Source organism: Piliocolobus tephrosceles, chromosome 5 (assembly GCF_002776525.5).
Source record: "Piliocolobus tephrosceles isolate RC106 chromosome 5, ASM277652v3, whole genome shotgun sequence".
NCBI classification, from domain to species: domain Eukaryota; kingdom Metazoa; phylum Chordata; class Mammalia; order Primates; family Cercopithecidae; genus Piliocolobus; species Piliocolobus tephrosceles.
The window spans coordinates 139,177,794-139,194,236 of NC_045438.1; the positions used below are offsets into that span (position 1 = coordinate 139,177,794).

Here is a 16,443-nt window from a genome sequence, read left to right on the forward strand (position 1 = left end):
TCATTCCAGACTCCCTGTCTCAGCGCCAGCTCCTCTGCCTTTGGCTTGGGTTCCCTCATCCCGACCCCAGCTTCCAGTAGTCTTGCCCGCAGGTCCCCGGGTAGTGACCAGTGCCCGGCGGCGAGTGCGTGTGCACCAGTGCACCTCCCTCTCTCCCACCTCTCAGCCGTGCACCTCTCCGCCGCCCGCCCCACCGCGCTGTGGGCGGTCCAGGGCGGGGCTGGGATCCGGGGCGGCTCCCGGGGCTCGGGTTGTGGGAGGCGCCCTCTCCCCGGTCTTCCCCTCTCTTCCCCCCGCCCTGCCTTCCCCTGCACCCTCCTTCTTCCCTCCGCCCGGGAGCTCTCACCGGTCCCCGGCGCCGCCTCCTTCCCTCCCGGCTCCCCGCTCCCGTGGCTGCCGCCGCCCCGGGGAAGAAGAGACAGGGGTGGGGTTTGGGGGAAGCGAGAGAGGAGGGGAGAGACCCTGGCCAGGCTGGAGCCTGGATTCGAGGGGAGGAGGGACGGGAGGAGGAGAAAGGTGGAGGAGAAAGGAGGGGGGGAGCGGGGAGGAGCGGCCGGGCCTGGGGCCTTGAGGCCCGGGGAGAGCCGGGGAACCGGGCCGGCGCGCCGAGGTAAGAGCCAGGGCCCCGGGTTAGCAGGGCTCGGAGAGGGGCGCGCGGCGTGGTGGGGGAGGGGGCAGTGGGCGCAGGGCCCAGCTGGGGGAAGCGGGGCTGGGGGAGAGGAGGAACCGCGGGGATGGAATCGGGGAGCGCTGAGGCGGCCGATCCCGGGAGCGTGGGTAAGCTAGGCTCCTGTGAGCCGCGGGGGCCGGGGGAGAGGAGGTGGTGAGAGGTGGAGTCCCGGGAGGGTTGGGGGCCGAGGGAGGCAGGAGGAGGGTGGGGACAGGCTTTCTCTCCTCCTCTCCCCCCACCCCGCGCGGGGCTCCGCCCCCGCCTCCTCCGCGGGGCGCTCTCTTGGTCCCCGGGCTGAGCCCAGTCGGAGCCTGCGAGGCAACCGGCAAGAGGTCGAGTAGTCTCCGGGTACGGGCCGCGCCGGCGGGGCTCGGTCCGGTCCTCATGGCCGCCTCTCACTTAGATGCTGCTGCTGCTGCTGCTACTGGCGCCACTCTTCCTCCGCCCCCCGGGCGCGGGCGGGGCGCAGACCCCCAACGCCACCTCGGAAGGTGCACCCTTCTTCGACGACCTCGGGCCCTCCTTCGCCCCACTTCCCGTTCCCTGCATCTCCTCATTTCTGGTCCTCATCACGATCCCATCAGTCTCACATATCATCCCGGTCTGGCAACCCCTTATGCTCGGCTCCGCTTTACTACTGCTGACCTCTTTCTGTCACCCCACGTTACTATCCAGCACCCCTTTTCTCTGCCCACATTACTACACTATACCACCTTTTTATGCATTATTTTCTCCGTCTCAATCCCTTTCCGAGCCCCTCATTACTACCTCAATTACTCCCTTTTCTTGGTCCCACTTTGCTGTCCAGATGATCTTATAAGGCCCCCTTTATCCTCCTGTCCTAATTCAACTCAAATATCCTCATTTAGCCTTTATTTTTTTTTAAATAAAAGCTCCACCCACATATCATACCCTTCATGATTTCTTTACTTTTCTTCCTTACCTCCACCCAGCACCCTTCCCTCCCCACTTGTGGGTTCTCTCATCAGCTTTAACCCTGGCCCTTTACTCTCGGTCCTTTAGCCAGGGGATCTGTACCTGTCCCCACTCCCACCCTCTAGTGCCCCATCCCTCTTCCTCTGTCCCCAGCCTGTCCACAGACCACGCCCTACCCTCCCCTGCCTCCCATTGGGGAGCCTGCCTTTTCCTCTTTCCCACCATTCCTCTCTGTATGCCTCCCCCACTCACCCCTTAGGTTGCCAGATCATACACCCGCCCTGGGAAGGGGGCATCAGGTACCGGGGCCTGACTCGGGACCAGGTGAAGGCTATCAACTTCCTGCCGGTGGACTATGAGATTGAGTATGTGTGCCGGGGGGAGCGCGAGGTGGTAGGGCCCAAGGTCCGCAAGTGCCTGGCCAACGGCTCCTGGACAGATATGGACACACCCAGCCGCTGTGGTGAGTAGCCTCGGAAGCCCCTCCCCTCTTCAAGACCATTCCTTTTCCTGCCGCAAACTTAGCATTACTGCTTGCAAGTCAGCACTTTAAATCCAGTATACCAAAATTCACAAATACATTTATTGAAAGACTACTACATAAGAGCGGTTTTGCTCTGTGCGGTTGGAGGTAGTAGAGCTAGCAGCCTGCACAGTTCATTTCATCCTCCCTTCATTAGGCCACTGATCATTGGCCTATAACATTGATAATTCATCTTGTGAATTATTCTCTTTGAGGATCATTAGTGGCAGATGATGACAAAAATTCTAAAATGATTTCATCACATTTTTGAATACCTCTGTCACCAACCCAGAGACCATATGCCCAAGAAATAAAAGCCAGTTTAATATTAATAGAAGCCAACTATAATAAGAAAATCTGATTGTGCATCCAAAGTTATATACATCTACATATTTCAAAGCCAGAGAACCGCCCACTGTAGCTGACTTTGAAGAGATCCCATTTTGTGTGCTTATAGCCCCATCTTGGGTTCCTACAATGGTAATTTTTTTTTTTTCTTTCGGGAATGTGTGGATGCTTGCAGAGGTAAGGGAGGATTGGAAGATAGGTAGGCAAATCCTTGTCAAGCAGGATGCTTGTGGACCCAAACCCACACCTGAGTCCCCTGCTCTTTAAAGGGAAAGAGCCTTCTCCAACTCGCCTCTCTTCTTATTTTCCTGTCTCTCCACAGTCCGAATCTGCTCCAAGTCTTATTTGACCCTGGAAAATGGGAAGGTTTTCCTGACGGGTGGGGACCTCCCAGCTCTGGACGGAGCCCGGGTGGATTTCCGGTGTGACCCCGACTTCCATCTGGTGGGCAGCTCCCGGAGCATCTGTAGTCAGGGCCAGTGGAGCACCCCCAAGCCCCACTGCCAGGGTGGGGAACAGCTGCCTGCATGCAGCTGATGAGGACGCTTGTGTGAGGATGGGAGTGGGGTGGGAATGGATAATGGGAAAGAATGGGGAGCTACAAAAATGTGGGGGAGGACATTGGAAAGGGGGAGATGAAAGTCCCTTTTTCCTCCATCACTTGCCTCAAACTTCCTCTTGCAGTCCCGGATATCCTCTGTAGGTTGTGGGCTTCCTTCCTTTACCTTTTAAAAAAATCTTCTTCCTGCTCCCAATTCTTAAAGCCGCACGTTTTCTCTTTTCCTTTATGAATCTCACCTCTCTCACCTTCTTAAGGTTTAAATACTCCAATTTTCCCTTTCTCTAAACTTAGAACTTTCCATTGCATCACCCTCTTCTAGAATTGATCCCCCACCATTCCTTATATAATTAATTTATTGTAAAGTCTCAGAAATAAATCAAACATTGTACTGAGAAAAATTGAGAAGGAGAGCTCTGGGGGTGGAAACATATTAGGGTAAAAGACTTAAAATTGGAAGCAGCACTATCAGAAGATGAAGAACAACTCAGGGATGGGGTGGGAAGAAGACAGTCCTTTTCTATACCTCCCAGACAACCTCCATTGTTCCCTAAGGGAATCAGTGTTGTGTCTGTCTACTTTTTTTTTTTTTTTTGCCATGTAATTCTACAAACTCTCCCTTTTCTAGGCACCTGAACTCTCTGCCATCTTCTCTCCTGGGGTGCAGTCATCCCATTCCTATGCCTCATACTTCCTCTACCCTGGTAGATTCTTTCAAGATCCTTGGGCTTTACTTTCCTCACATAACTCAGTTATTCTGCTTCTAGTTTACCATTTTATTCTGGAAATGGGGATTCCCATCCAGGGGTGGACTTATGACACTACCGAAACTTAGGCTTCAAGGTTTCTCACATACAGGGCCCTCTTCCTGTGCTCTAATAATATAGAGGGCTCGATGGATATGTGTTCATATGGTAATAGGCTTTTGTAAAAATTGCAGAAATAAGATTTTAACAGCAATTGCTTAAAGCCAATTGTATGTGTAATTTTTTTCTTAAAGATTCCCAATTTTGTAATATTCAGGCACCACAGAACTAAGATCTGCCCCAAACTTAGCTACTGGCATTCCTGTCTCAAATTCTGTTGTCCTATGAAAACTCGAAGAACAAAATAAGTCCTGATCCCCAGACCCCCCTTGCTCTTATCCCCAGGCACCCTCCCCTCAGAAACGCAGGCTTCTGCCCTCCCTGGTCTTCAGCATGGACAGGTGTGGGAGGGGGCTGGGGATCAGGCCAGGGAAGCTGGGCGCCAGTGGTAACTCTTCTCTGATCCCCGTCTTTCCTGCTGCCAGTGAATCGAACGCCACACTCAGGTGAGATGAGAAACCCTTACCGCGTGCACTGCAATGCCCTCCCCTTCACTCTGCACCCTCCACCCCCTGAAATTCTGCCCTTGAGGCTACGGGGCGTCGTCCGCTGTCACCTTCCCCAACCCACCCCAGTTTGCGGCCACCCCCTTCCCTCCCTACCTGTTTCCTGCCTCCAGTCCCGGTTTTCCACGGGGCTGCGGTCCCTCCGTGTCCCTGCTTGGCTACACTTCCCTGGGCTCCACCTCCTCCCAGGCTGCCTCGCCGGTGTCAGGCAGAGCCCAGCAGAGGGCGGCAGGGTGCTGGGAGACCCTGAGCTTCCACCACGTCTTCCCTGTGGGGTTTCTTGCGACCTTCTCTGGAACCTTTTCCAGCCTGCTGCCTCCTAGGATTTCACCTAATGGACTTCCTCAGCCCCTCCCACCCATCCCAACCCTCGCCAGGCCTCTCGCGCTCTTCCCCACATCCTTTCCTTCTGTGGACCCCTTCCCTTGTCTTTTCTCAATTCCATGTCCCGTCTCCCTTGCTCAGGTTTCTGTCTACCCCGCCCCAGGCTCCCTTCCAAGACCCCACCACTCCCTCAAACCAGTCTCCCTTCCGCACCCAACTCGTTCCCTCCAAAACCGTTTCCTCTCCCCCCATACCCTCAGTGCTTCACTGTATCGACTCATACTCCCACTTCAGACCTCAGGCGCCAGCCCCGTTTCTCTCCCGTCCCACTCGCATCCTTCCCTTCCTACCTCTGGTTCCTCCGTGCTTCAGCCTCCCGCTGCTCCCTCCGCCCACCCCGCCCTCCTGGCACGCCCCGTCCCCATTTCTCCTCCCCTCGGGTCCCCTTAAGTGAGATCCCTCCCTTCCTCTTTCATTCCTTTCCTCTTCGAGGTTGCATCCCCCCTCCTCTCCCCTCCCCTCCCCGCCCCTCCGACTGTCGCTCCCACCAAGGCGCTCGCTTCCCTCCCCGCCCCCTTCTTGCCTCCCCAGCTCCCGCCCGCCCCCCCACCCCCCGCTGCCGCGCGCCGTCCGTGACGTCAGAGCCCCCTCCCAGCCCCACATCTCCCTCCTCCTCCTCCTCCTCCCCTCCGTCGGTCAGTCAGTCCGCGAGGAGAGTCCGCGGTGGCGGCGACGGTGGCGAGAGCCGCGGGGGCTGTAGGAAGCCAACCTTCCCTGCTTCTCCGGGGCCCTCGCCCCCTCCTCCCCACAAAACCAGGGATGGAGGCGCCTCCCCGGCACCCTCTCAGCAGCCCTCCCCGGGAAAAGTGTCCCCCCTGAGCTCCTTCCGCTCCCCAACAGCTACCCCTGCCCCCCACGCCATGGGGCCAGGGGCCCCTTTTCCGCGGGTGGGGTGGCCACTGCTGCTTCTGGTTGTGATGGCGGCAGGGGTGGCTCCGGTATGGGCCTCACACTCCCCCCATCTTCCGCGGCCTCACCCGCGGGTTCCCCCGCACCCCTCCTCAGAACGGCGCGCAGTGTACATCGGGGCACTGTTTCCCATGAGTGGGGGCTGGCCAGGGGGCCAGGCCTGCCAGCCCGCGGTGGAGATGGCGCTGGAGGACGTGAATAGCCGCAGGGACATCCTGCCGGACTATGAGCTCAAGCTCATCCACCACGACAGCAAGGTAGCCCTGGACATGGGGGTGGGTGGGAGGTGGGGGTTTGCGGGGCAGGGGGCCAGCCAGCTGCACGCGCCTCCATCTGTCTGAGTCGTCTCTGGGATTGCGAGGCAGACCCCTCCCTTGTGTGACTGGCAGGAGATGGGCTGGAGGTGCAGGAGCTCGGAGAGAGTCGCAGGGTCTGGAGGTCCAAGATGAGGGTCTAGGGGTTCAAGATGGTTAAGCATGCTGCAAGGCAGACCCTTCTGCCCCGCTGCGGGAGTCTCGCAGAAGTGTAGGGGTTTCGGGAAACTGGTGGTGGATTTAAGGTATTGGGAGACACTGATCCTCTGAGGGAGTAAACTAACCCTGGAATGGGTTGGGGGTGGAGGGAATGTCAGAGGTGGGGAGCTGGATTGGGGGTTTACATTTACCATGGTAACAAGGTAAAGTCTTGGCGTAGGTTGGAGCTGAAAGGAATAGAGACAGAATGAGGAAAATTTTGAGAGACTTGAGAGCTCTAGTTTATTTATCATAACAAATAGCAAGGTAGTGGTGAGCCCTACCTGACTCCTTCTCATCTCTCTATTTCCAACCCTGTTGAGCATTCCCAGACTGTGGGATAGATGGCATATGGAGATTGGGGAAGGCTAATGATCAAGAGGTGGGCAAAAGCACTGGGAAAATGATTTGGATTGGGGATCCCCATGGGAGCCCCCACAATAGCATGGGGATGGAGAAGAGTCAGCATATAGGGAGAAGAGAACAGAAAAGAATGGCAGTGGGGGAGAGGGGCAAGGAGGTAGGGTGGGGATAATGAGAGATCTTGGGGCACCCAATGGAACTTGGGTCCTGACCTTATCTTCCCTTATAGCATTGTGGCCTCTAAGATGTGAGAAGGGAAATGGGATTTAGGGAATAGGGAGGTGAGTTGAGGGAGAGAGAAGGTAAGCAAATTTGTGTCCAGGGGTATTAGGGGATAGCTTATAATGAGGTTCCTTTCCCACCCCTCTCCCCTACATGAATAATTGGGGGTGCGGGAAAGGATGTGACACAGGGAAGGAGATTTAAGACCTCAAATTTATCTTTGCTGACATGGGGCCCCAGAGACTTAAGGAATTGGGTTAGGGTGAAATAGAGTACAGAAGGTGAGAATTTGGTGATCTTACCAAAGATCAACCTTGGGGTGGTCCAAGGGTTTATATTCATTCTTTAGAACGTCACTATACACCTAGAAATAGGTGTGTGTGTGATAGATGTGTGAGGGGACAGAAGTGAGGTTGAAAGTAGGGTACTTGAGAAGAAGAGAGCACGAGAATTGTCAGGAGCTTGGAGAGAGAACTTCAAATCCCCTTTGACTGTTACTTTCTCATGGTTCTCAACCTTCAGTGTACATAAGAATCACCAGAGGAGTTTGTTAAAAATACAGATTTTAGCTCCTTGGTCAGGGATGAATCCCAAGTATTTATCTGTATTTTTACCAATAGACATCCTGTCTTGGTGAATTCCTGAGCTGTAAGCTAACCCCAGAATGCCTATAGGAAGAGCAGGAGGGTACAGGAAAATAATTAGGTATTAGGGGATGGGAGGCAGGAAGAGAAATAGAGGATCAGATCTGGTAGAGGGTCAGACATGGTCAGAGAGATCACTGGCTATGGGGAGTGGAGTGTGAAGAAAATTACCGGGAGAGATGGGTGCAGGCTTTAGGATAGGGGATCACAGGAGATAGGGGAGGCCTGGCTGTGAGCTCAAACTCATCCACCATGACAGGTGATTCCCTGGAGGTGGTGGGGAGCAGACGCGGGAACTGGGAGAAGGGAACTGGAGGAGAACATACCAGAGGTAGCAAGCGGGGTTGGATGGGAAGGCAGAGGAACCGGAATGTGTCAACTGGAATAAGACGGTTTCCTGCCTGCAAATCCAGATCATTGCAAGAGCAAAGAGAGGGAGGAGAACTAAGGAAGTCTATTGGGGAGGGGGAGAGAATCACGTGGTGGAGAGAATCTGCAGTGATGAACAGTGTGTGGAAGAGGAAAAGGGTTGCAAGAAAAGGTAGATAAGAAATCAGGAAACAAAATGGGGGGCATGCATTGCCCTGTTGATATGTATCTTATATGTTCTTGTGTGTCCTCATTATTCCTATTAACCCTGTCTTTAGAGGAGAAGTGGAGGGGCACCGAGGGGCTGTAGGAGAAGCTGGGAGCAGGATCTGGAGTAATAAATGTGGGGAGAGTGCAGGAAGGTGGGTCCTGAGAATGGTAAAGATTTACAAAGTTGCCTTAGTGGGAGGCATAAAGAGAAAACCTTCCAATGTTGTTGAACACTGCCCTTGGCCAGGGTGAGGGTAGGGTGGGCAACAGAGTTCTCAGTGAGTGCTGGTTCTTCAGATTCCAACAGCTTCCCCTGTTTCCCCCTTCTCCAACTTCCCACCGTGTCCCAAATGTCAGGCCTCAGTGGGAGGTAAGCAGGCTCCAGAGTGCTTTCTTTATTTCCTTTCTACTTATCCTCTCCTCCCCGCAACATTTCACCCTCCTCATTCCCCTGAGCCCCCTGTATGTGTCCCCTCTGCCCTGGCTCCCCACTGGCTGCCATTTTGTCTTCACATGCACTGAGGTTCCAGCAGCTTCTGAAATGTCATATATCAGCAGGAGGGGAACAGGCAGTGGGAGACCCAAGGCTGGCTCTTCCTCCCCCTTTCCCCTTCTCCCAGGCTTCCTTTCTTCTCCAGCTTTCTGCTTGTTTACTTTCCCTAGCTCCAAGCCTCTCTTTAAGGCACCTCTCAAATTGGCTGGTTTCTTGAGAGTTCCATTCTATTCATTCTCTCTGTTCTTTCCTCATCCTACATTCTTCCCCACTTCCACCCCGCAGTGTCTTTTTTTCTAATGGACCTGTCAAATGTCAGGGCCCAGCAGGAGGGATGGATCACTGAGCGGGACCCCCTACTGGTCTTGTTCCTGTTCTCTCTTTACTTATCACTAGCTCTGAAAAGAGAAGAGGGAGGAAACAAAGGGAAGGTGGGGAGAAGGGGTTTGAGGAGGTGAGAAAGGAATTTTCATAATATGGCTTTGAGCAAGCTGCCTGGGGACATGGAAAGAGTTTACCATATTCCTACTGACTCTTTTCTACCCACTGGTGTTTGGAGCATAGAAACATGGGGTAAAGGGCCTGGTGACAAAGGGAAGGGTCTGAGGGTGAGCTGAAAGGAGGTAAGGTGATATGTTCATTAATACCAAAGGAGGGGTGTGCAGGAGAGTTGATGGGTAAGGCTCCAGATGGAAGACAGAGAAGGAAGTTTAATGAAAGAGGAGAAAAAAGACTCTTGACAGGAAGAGATGCCAGAAAGGAGAAGAAAATGGTAATTAATGATGAAAGTGAGTAGTTGAGAAAGGAACTAATTGGTTCGAGAAAGATAAGAGTAGGAATTGCAGACAGGGGAGGGGCCCCAGGAGAGCTTGCCCTCATCTCTTCTCTTGTCTTTCAGTGTGATCCAGGCCAGGCCACCAAGTACCTGTATGAGCTGCTCTACAATGACCCTATCAAGATCATCCTTATGCCTGGCTGCAGCTCTGTCTCCACGCTGGTGGCTGAGGCTGCTAGGATGTGGAACCTCATTGTGGTAAGTAGGGCTATGGGGGTCAAAAGATGAGGTCATTCCCTTTTGAGCTCTACTAAAGGGACGATCGCGATTGCGGGTTTGTATTGAAAAGATTGCAGGGGACCTGCTTCTAAGATTCAGAGTCCTCTGCAGACCTGAGCTAGGCAGCTTCCTAGCAACAGTGGCCTGACAGTACTGCAGCTGACCTCCTTCTTCAGAAGGAATTGAAATTAGATCAGTGAAAGAGCATCCCGATTGTGAGGGGTGCGTGGGCCTTTGAGAATCACTTTTCCTTAGGCAGACCAGAGGTGGGGAGGTTTGGAGAGAGTAAGGTAGAGAAACTGAAAGACAGGAAGAGGGTTAAAGGAACTCTTAGCCACTCTGGTGTCCTCAGTGAATAGACCCTGTTGCACTCACTCTCCCTGCCCCACAGCTTTCCTATGGCTCCAGCTCACCAGCCCTGTCAAATCGGCAGCGTTTCCCCACTTTCTTCCGAACGCACCCATCAGCCACACTCCACAACCCTACCCGCGTGAAACTCTTTGAAAAGTGGGGCTGGAAGAAGATTGCTACCATCCAGCAGACCACTGAGGTCTTCACTTCGGTGAGGAGGGGTTGGGCAAGGGGTAAAGGGACATAAGCTCTAATTCCAGCACAGGGAGATGTGATGCGAGATTCACTTTTAGAGGCGAGAGCTTGATTCTTCATTAAAAGAGAACACATTTCTTGTGGATTAAGTGCATGTTCTTTCTGTAGCCAGGGGAAAGAATGAGTTGAGTTTTTGGAATCCTCTCTGTCTTTATGATTTTATGATTTTTTTTCCCGTTTAATGCCGTGTTCCCGACAGACAGACCCAGAATGACTCAGTTCTGTTAAAGTAGGTTCAATCCAAAGTGGAGGCAAGAGATGGGAGGGAAGATGAGATAGGAATCCAGGAAGGCAGCAGATTCCAGAGGCTCTCAAGGGGGGTGGTGGGTGGGTGCGAATGGGAACAGAGGGGATGGAGCTGGTGGATTACAGGGGAGAGAAGGAGAAGGAGAAGGAGAAAGAGAAAGAGAAAGAGAGAGAGAGGAGAATGGGGGAGAGGAGAGAGAGGGGCAGACGGACAGCTGCATGGGTCTGGTAGTTGGCACTAAGAGAGAGAAGCCAACAGACGAGGAAAGGTTGAGTGGGGAGAGGGAGATTTGGGGAGGTAGAGAGGAAATACAGGCTCTACATCTGAAGAAGGCAGTCTGCTCCCTTCCTTTTGTTCTATTCTTTGGGTTCTTCTATCCACTGTGTTCAGTGGCCCTTTAATCCTCCCCCACTTTCGCTCTGATTCAGACCATTCTTTGTCTGTCTGCCCACTTGCCTCTTGAGGTTGACATCATGCTGTCTGTCCTAGTCCTCGCCTTGTCTTTTCCTGGTTCCTCTATGTTTCTTTCCCCCATCTTTGCCTTCAGTGGTAGGAGTGGGTGAATGGAGTGGCTTCTCCCACACAGAGCCTCAGCAGGGGCTCATCATTCACCTTCCCACTTGGAAGCCATATCCTAAGACCAGACGCCTTCCTGAACTCCTCACTCCAGGGACAGAAGCTGTTGAAGGAAGGTTCAGAATGGCTGTCTTTGCTCTATCTGAGTACTGCTCTGAAATCCCCAGTTAACCTCTCTGGTCTTTATTCCCTCATGCACCTGTGTTTTTCCAACTCGTTTTTCATTCCCACCCAAGACTCTGGACGACCTGGAGGAACGAGTGAAGGAGGCTGGAATTGAGATTACTTTCCGCCAGAGTTTCTTCTCAGATCCGGCTGTGCCTGTCAAAAACCTGAAGGTCAGGTGGCTGGAAGTGGTGGGCTCTGTTTACAGAGGGACCAAGCTGGGGGACAGGGGCTGGTTGGAGAGGAAAGCAAGGCGGGGCAGGTTTTGATTCTCTGAGGCAATAGCATCTCCTGGGGAAGTATAGCTCCATCTTCCACTTGACATTTATCCACTATGCGTTGAGCGTTACCGTGCACTAAGCACTTTGGGATGGGAAATCAAAGCTGCGAAGATGCCTGGCTTAGCCCCTCAGGCATTCTCAGATGTCCCTCAGGAGCTGTTTCTCTCTCTGTTCTGTAGCGCCAGGATGCCCGAATCATCGTGGGACTTTTCTATGAGACTGAAGCCCGGAAAGTTTTTTGTGAGGTGGAGTTGGATCTGAAGAGGGAGGGGCACTGGGTGGGAATTCCCCTTGGTTTTCTTGTGGGGCCTCCTCTCGGCATCTGTGCCTGAGTTGATAGCATATGATCTGAGGTGACGATTCATAGGATGTCTCTGTCTGTTGGCTCTGACTGCATCCCTTGTCTGCACACACATGATACTTTCTTCAGATCTCATTTTTCTACTGCTTTGTGTTTCCTGAGAAGCCTATGAATTCCATCTGTCCTGACTGACTGGAAAAGGCCACTCAGAAATACAGGGAGTAACTTAGAAGTTACTGGGGAGTAACTTAGAAGGAGGAATTGTCAGCCTTTCCTACCATCCCCAAGACTTGCAGATTTCTCTTTGTAGTTCTACTGCTCTTCCCTGATTCCCAAGAGGCTAAATAGTGTCAAGTGAGATAAGACAAAAACAAACAAACGAGCAAACAAAAACCCAGCCATCCTCCTCTGTATTCAGGTGTACAAGGAGCGTCTCTTTGGGAAGAAGTACGTCTGGTTCCTCATTGGGTGGTATGCTGACAATTGGTTCAAAATCTACGACCCTTCTATCAACTGCACAGTGGATGAGATGACTGAGGCCGTGGAGGGCCACATCACCACTGAGATTGTCATGCTGAATCCTGCCAACACCCGCAGCATTTCCAACATGGTGAGAGTGTGGGGACTTGCAGGCTGGCACCTGGGAGGGTGGAGGGGACTGAGGGAGGCTTGCAGGGGAGAGGGTGTGGAATTTGGATATAAGGGAGAAGAGGGCGCTGTGCCCACCCTGGACTTGTCTGCATTATGTTTCCTGTGGATCCTACCTTTGCTCTGACTTCCTTGGGTAGGAGAGAGAGAGAAAAAAAAAAGATAGAGTTGTATGTTCAGTAGGTTCCTAATGAGTGGAAGGGCTGTTACCATGGAGACGAGGAGCAGTTGGTGAGAAGTCAGAGGAGGAACCGGCGTTAATGATAATATGGATGCTGTATACGCAAGCACACCTTTACAGGAGCGCTGTGTCTGGGCAGGATTGCATTTTATTTTCTTGGTGATTTACGTTAGTACTTTAGAGTTGCTTAATATTCACTCATGATTGATATGCAATTAGCTTGGATCCTGTTGCTTTTTTTAATGATTCTTTTTTTAGAATTTTATATGGAGAAGGGGCTTTTGAAATCATTTCGCCCCAGACAGCTGGTTAATGACAGACTTGGAGCGAGCAGGCGCATTCTCTGATTTGGGAGGGCTGGGGCAGCCCTGCAGCTGAGGGGCAGAAGTGAGCGTGGGTGTAGGCGTAGGGGAAGAGGCTTCTTTACTGCTCAGCACTACATTGTAAAGAGTACAGGAATTTGGGATAAGCTCGATACGTCCACCTATGTGTCTGCTTAGTATACCAAGTGTGTACCTGCTTTGGAGAACATGCTAGGGGTGAGTTAATGGTTGCAAAGCCCCCAAATAGCTTGATTTAAAAAGTTTTACTAACAGTGGCATTTATGTGGAGCTTAGATTCATGATTTCAGGGATCCTAACAGCAATACTCTGATATGGACTTATTATTTACATTTTGTAGCCCAGGAAAATGAGACTCAGAGTGGTTTAATGACTTGTCTCAGGTCATGCAGCTACTCCGCAGTCCAGCTGGAGTTGAATCCTAGTTAAATCTGACTCCAAACTGCTCTGCCTCATCACTTCCCATGGAAAACTATAAAGCCTGACTAAAAAGTTTCTACTTTTATCTGCTAACACTTTTTAGCTACTGGCAGTTTCTGAGCAAAGGAGAAATAAGATTTAGGAAGTTGATTGTGGTGGTGCGTTGTGATGAAAGATCTGCTGCCACATGGACTCTGGTCATACACACTGTTTTGGGACATTCTAAGTGGACTCTATGTTTTAAGGTATGTTAGTTGAAAAATACAATGAAAAAATTTTGGAAGATCACTTTCCCGTGGAGTACCCAAGAGGTGAGTCATCCCTAAAACCTGGGAAAGTATTGGAATTGGCTACCAAAGCCAGAAAGGCTTGTTGGTGCCCTGAGCCCAGGACCTGCCGATCATTGATTCTGTCTTACAGCAGGGAGCTAGAGGAGGCTGACAGAAAACAGGGATTTGGCTGGGTCTGGTGGCTCACACCTGTAATCCCAGCATCTTGGGAAGCCAAGGCAGAAAGATCACTGGAGCCCAGGAGTTCAAGACCAGCCTGGGCAATATAGTGAGACCCCCAGCTCTAAACAAAAAGAGAGAGAGAACAGAGAGTTGGTTAGGAACATAGAGGGACACCTGAGCGTTGGGGCAGGAAGACTTGGAAGGTCCCTTTCTGGCTTTTTGTCTCTCTAGAGAAAGATAGAGTCCGTAGGGCTTCCAGTGGGACCAGCCTAAAATGCCAGTGGGGAAGCCAATATTTTCTGAAGAGGATAGAAGCAGTCTTAACAACAGCCTAGGGGCGGGAGAGATTATAGATGAATCAAACAGCACCAATAGAAGTGGATCAAAGTAAAGGTTGGACTTAGGGGGCCGGAGCCATGGAGAAAAGAAGCAGAGTTGCTTTTATTCCCTAAGGATGGCCTTACGTTTAGATCAGTAGTTCTCAAACTTTAACCTTCGTCAGAACCACCTGGAAAGGTAGTACACAGGTTACCAGGCCCTTCCCCTGGAAATTCTGATTCAGGAGATCTGGGCTAGGGCCTGAGAAGTGATATTTCTAGTAAGTCCCTGGGGATGCTGATGCTACTGGTCTGGGGATCACACCTTGAGAACTATTAGTTAGGGTAGTGGTTTTCTTTTTTTTTGAGGCGGAGTCTTGCTCTGTCACCCGAACTGGAGTGCAGTGGCCGGATCTCAGCTCACCGCAAGCTCCGCCTCCCGGGTTTACGCCATTCTCCTGCCTCAGCCTCCCGAGTAGCTGAGACTACAGGCGCCCGCCACCTCGCCCAGCTAGTTTTTGTATTTTTAGTAGAGACGGGGTTTCACCGTGTTAGCCAGGATGGTCTCGATCTCCTGACCTCATGATCCGCCCGTCTCGGCCTCCCAAAGTGCTGGGATTACGGGCTTGAGCCACCGCGCCCGGCCAGGGTAGTGGTTTTCAACCAGAGGCTACGCTATCTGGAGGCAGTTTTGGTTGTTACAGTTGAGGGTAGGGGATGGGGAGGGATACATGCTCCTGATATCTAATGTGTTGAAGCCAAAGATGATTCTAAACATCCTACAAAGCACAGTCCCTGACAACAAACAATTATCTTGCTCAAAATGTTAGTAAATAGTGCAGACAGTGAGAAACCTTAGTTTAGAGAAAACATCTTTAGGGGCCATATGTGGAATTGGAGAGTAGGTTAGGGTGGTTTTAGAGAAATGTAACTGTGGGATAGAGGGGAATGTGGGAGGTGGCATCCTGGAGATAAGATTTTGAGGAAATCCTGATTGGGGTAGAGATCCCATCAGACCTAGGACCAATACAAACTAAAAAGCTACCTCAAGATACTAGCCCACTGTCAAGCATTCATTCTTGAGAGCCAGACGAGGATTTGCACTTGGCTGATTAACTAATTGCTATGGGTTGCGGGGTCTTTGTTGTTCAGATTTCCTTAAGCTGCAGAGTAGAGTTTCTGTTTGACAATCTATAACTGTATCTTTACTGACTCAAGGGGGAAGCATTCTACTCTTCTCTACTCTTGGGGTGGCAGGAGCAATGGTGCCCCTGGTGGTTAGGTGTGTTTGTGGTAGTGACCTGGCGTGAGCACAGAGTATGACGACCTGGGCAGGGGACCGCATCATGCTGAGCAGATTAATCCCTTTCCATCTGGGTGATATTTTTATGCTGTATTTACGTTGAACTGAAGATTGAATGGACCAATCTTTCAATTTGAAACTAAGGACTACTCAAAGTATCAGCCTAGCCGCTATTTGTGCAGGTGCTCTTGGAGAGAGGCGGTCTCACGTACAGAGACTGTGTGGGGTGGCTGGTAAAAGTATGGATTAGCTCTGCTACTCACTAGCAGTATAATTTTTTTCAGGCAAGTTATGTAACTCTTCTCTGCCTCAGTTTTCTTATCTCTAAAATGGGAATAATAACACCTCATTGGATTGTTTGAAGATTACATAAGGTGATATAGGTTCCCTAGGAAAATGCTTGATACTAAGCATTTTCTAAGTAATCAATGCTTGATACTAAGCATTTACTAAGGACTGTAAATGTTAGCCATCATCATCATCATCATCATCATTGTCATCATCATCATCATCATCATCATCATCCTGTGTAAGGAGGGTTCGATATCAATGAAACATTTCAACAAAAGAGTTAAGAGGACTCAGTGATTTGAAAGGGTCTAATGTGATTCCAAGGCTTCAGTCTCGTTTACTGGAAACTGTTTGGGAGTAAGGAAAAATTGAGCTTCGTCTTGGATATTTTGATTTTGAGATTATTCATCATACATTTATAAATGCCTCAGAGTCAGTTAGAAATACGGACTTGAGGCCAGGCGCGGTGGCTCACGCCTATAATCCCAGCACTTTGGGAGGCCGACGCAGGTGGATCACAAGGTCAGGAGTTCAAGACCAGCCTGGCTAACATGGTGAAACCCTGTCTCTGCTAAAAATACACAAATCAGCTGGGTGTGGTGTTGCGTGCCTGTAATCCCAGCTACTCGGGAGGCTGAGGCACAAGAATCTCTTGAAACCAAGAGGTTGCAGTGAGCCAAGATCACACCACTGCACTCCAGCCTGGCAACAGAGCAAGACTCCATCTCAAAAAAAAAAAAAAAAGA

At 51.4% G+C, this 16,443-nt stretch overlaps 1 protein-coding gene across 1 annotated transcript in view; it reads left to right on the forward strand.

The window, feature by feature from the left end:
• Positions 1 to 288: 288 nt before the first annotated feature.
• The window catches only part of GABBR1 (gamma-aminobutyric acid type B receptor subunit 1), a 30,675-nt gene continuing 14,520 nt past the window's right edge, over positions 289 to 16,443 (forward strand). The window contains exons 1-11 of the mRNA XM_023191584.3: positions 289 to 777; positions 1,074 to 1,161; positions 1,866 to 2,069; positions 2,800 to 2,985; positions 4,328 to 4,348; positions 5,798 to 5,958; positions 9,413 to 9,547; positions 9,960 to 10,130; positions 11,234 to 11,335; positions 11,623 to 11,688; positions 12,163 to 12,354. Of these exons, the coding sequence (XP_023047352.1) occupies positions 1,074 to 1,161; positions 1,866 to 2,069; positions 2,800 to 2,985; positions 4,328 to 4,348; positions 5,798 to 5,958; positions 9,413 to 9,547; positions 9,960 to 10,130; positions 11,234 to 11,335; positions 11,623 to 11,688; positions 12,163 to 12,354 (1,326 nt within the window). The 5' untranslated portion in view covers positions 289 to 777. The remainder of the gene's footprint in view (positions 778 to 1,073; positions 1,162 to 1,865; positions 2,070 to 2,799; positions 2,986 to 4,327; positions 4,349 to 5,797; positions 5,959 to 9,412; positions 9,548 to 9,959; positions 10,131 to 11,233; positions 11,336 to 11,622; positions 11,689 to 12,162; positions 12,355 to 16,443) is intronic.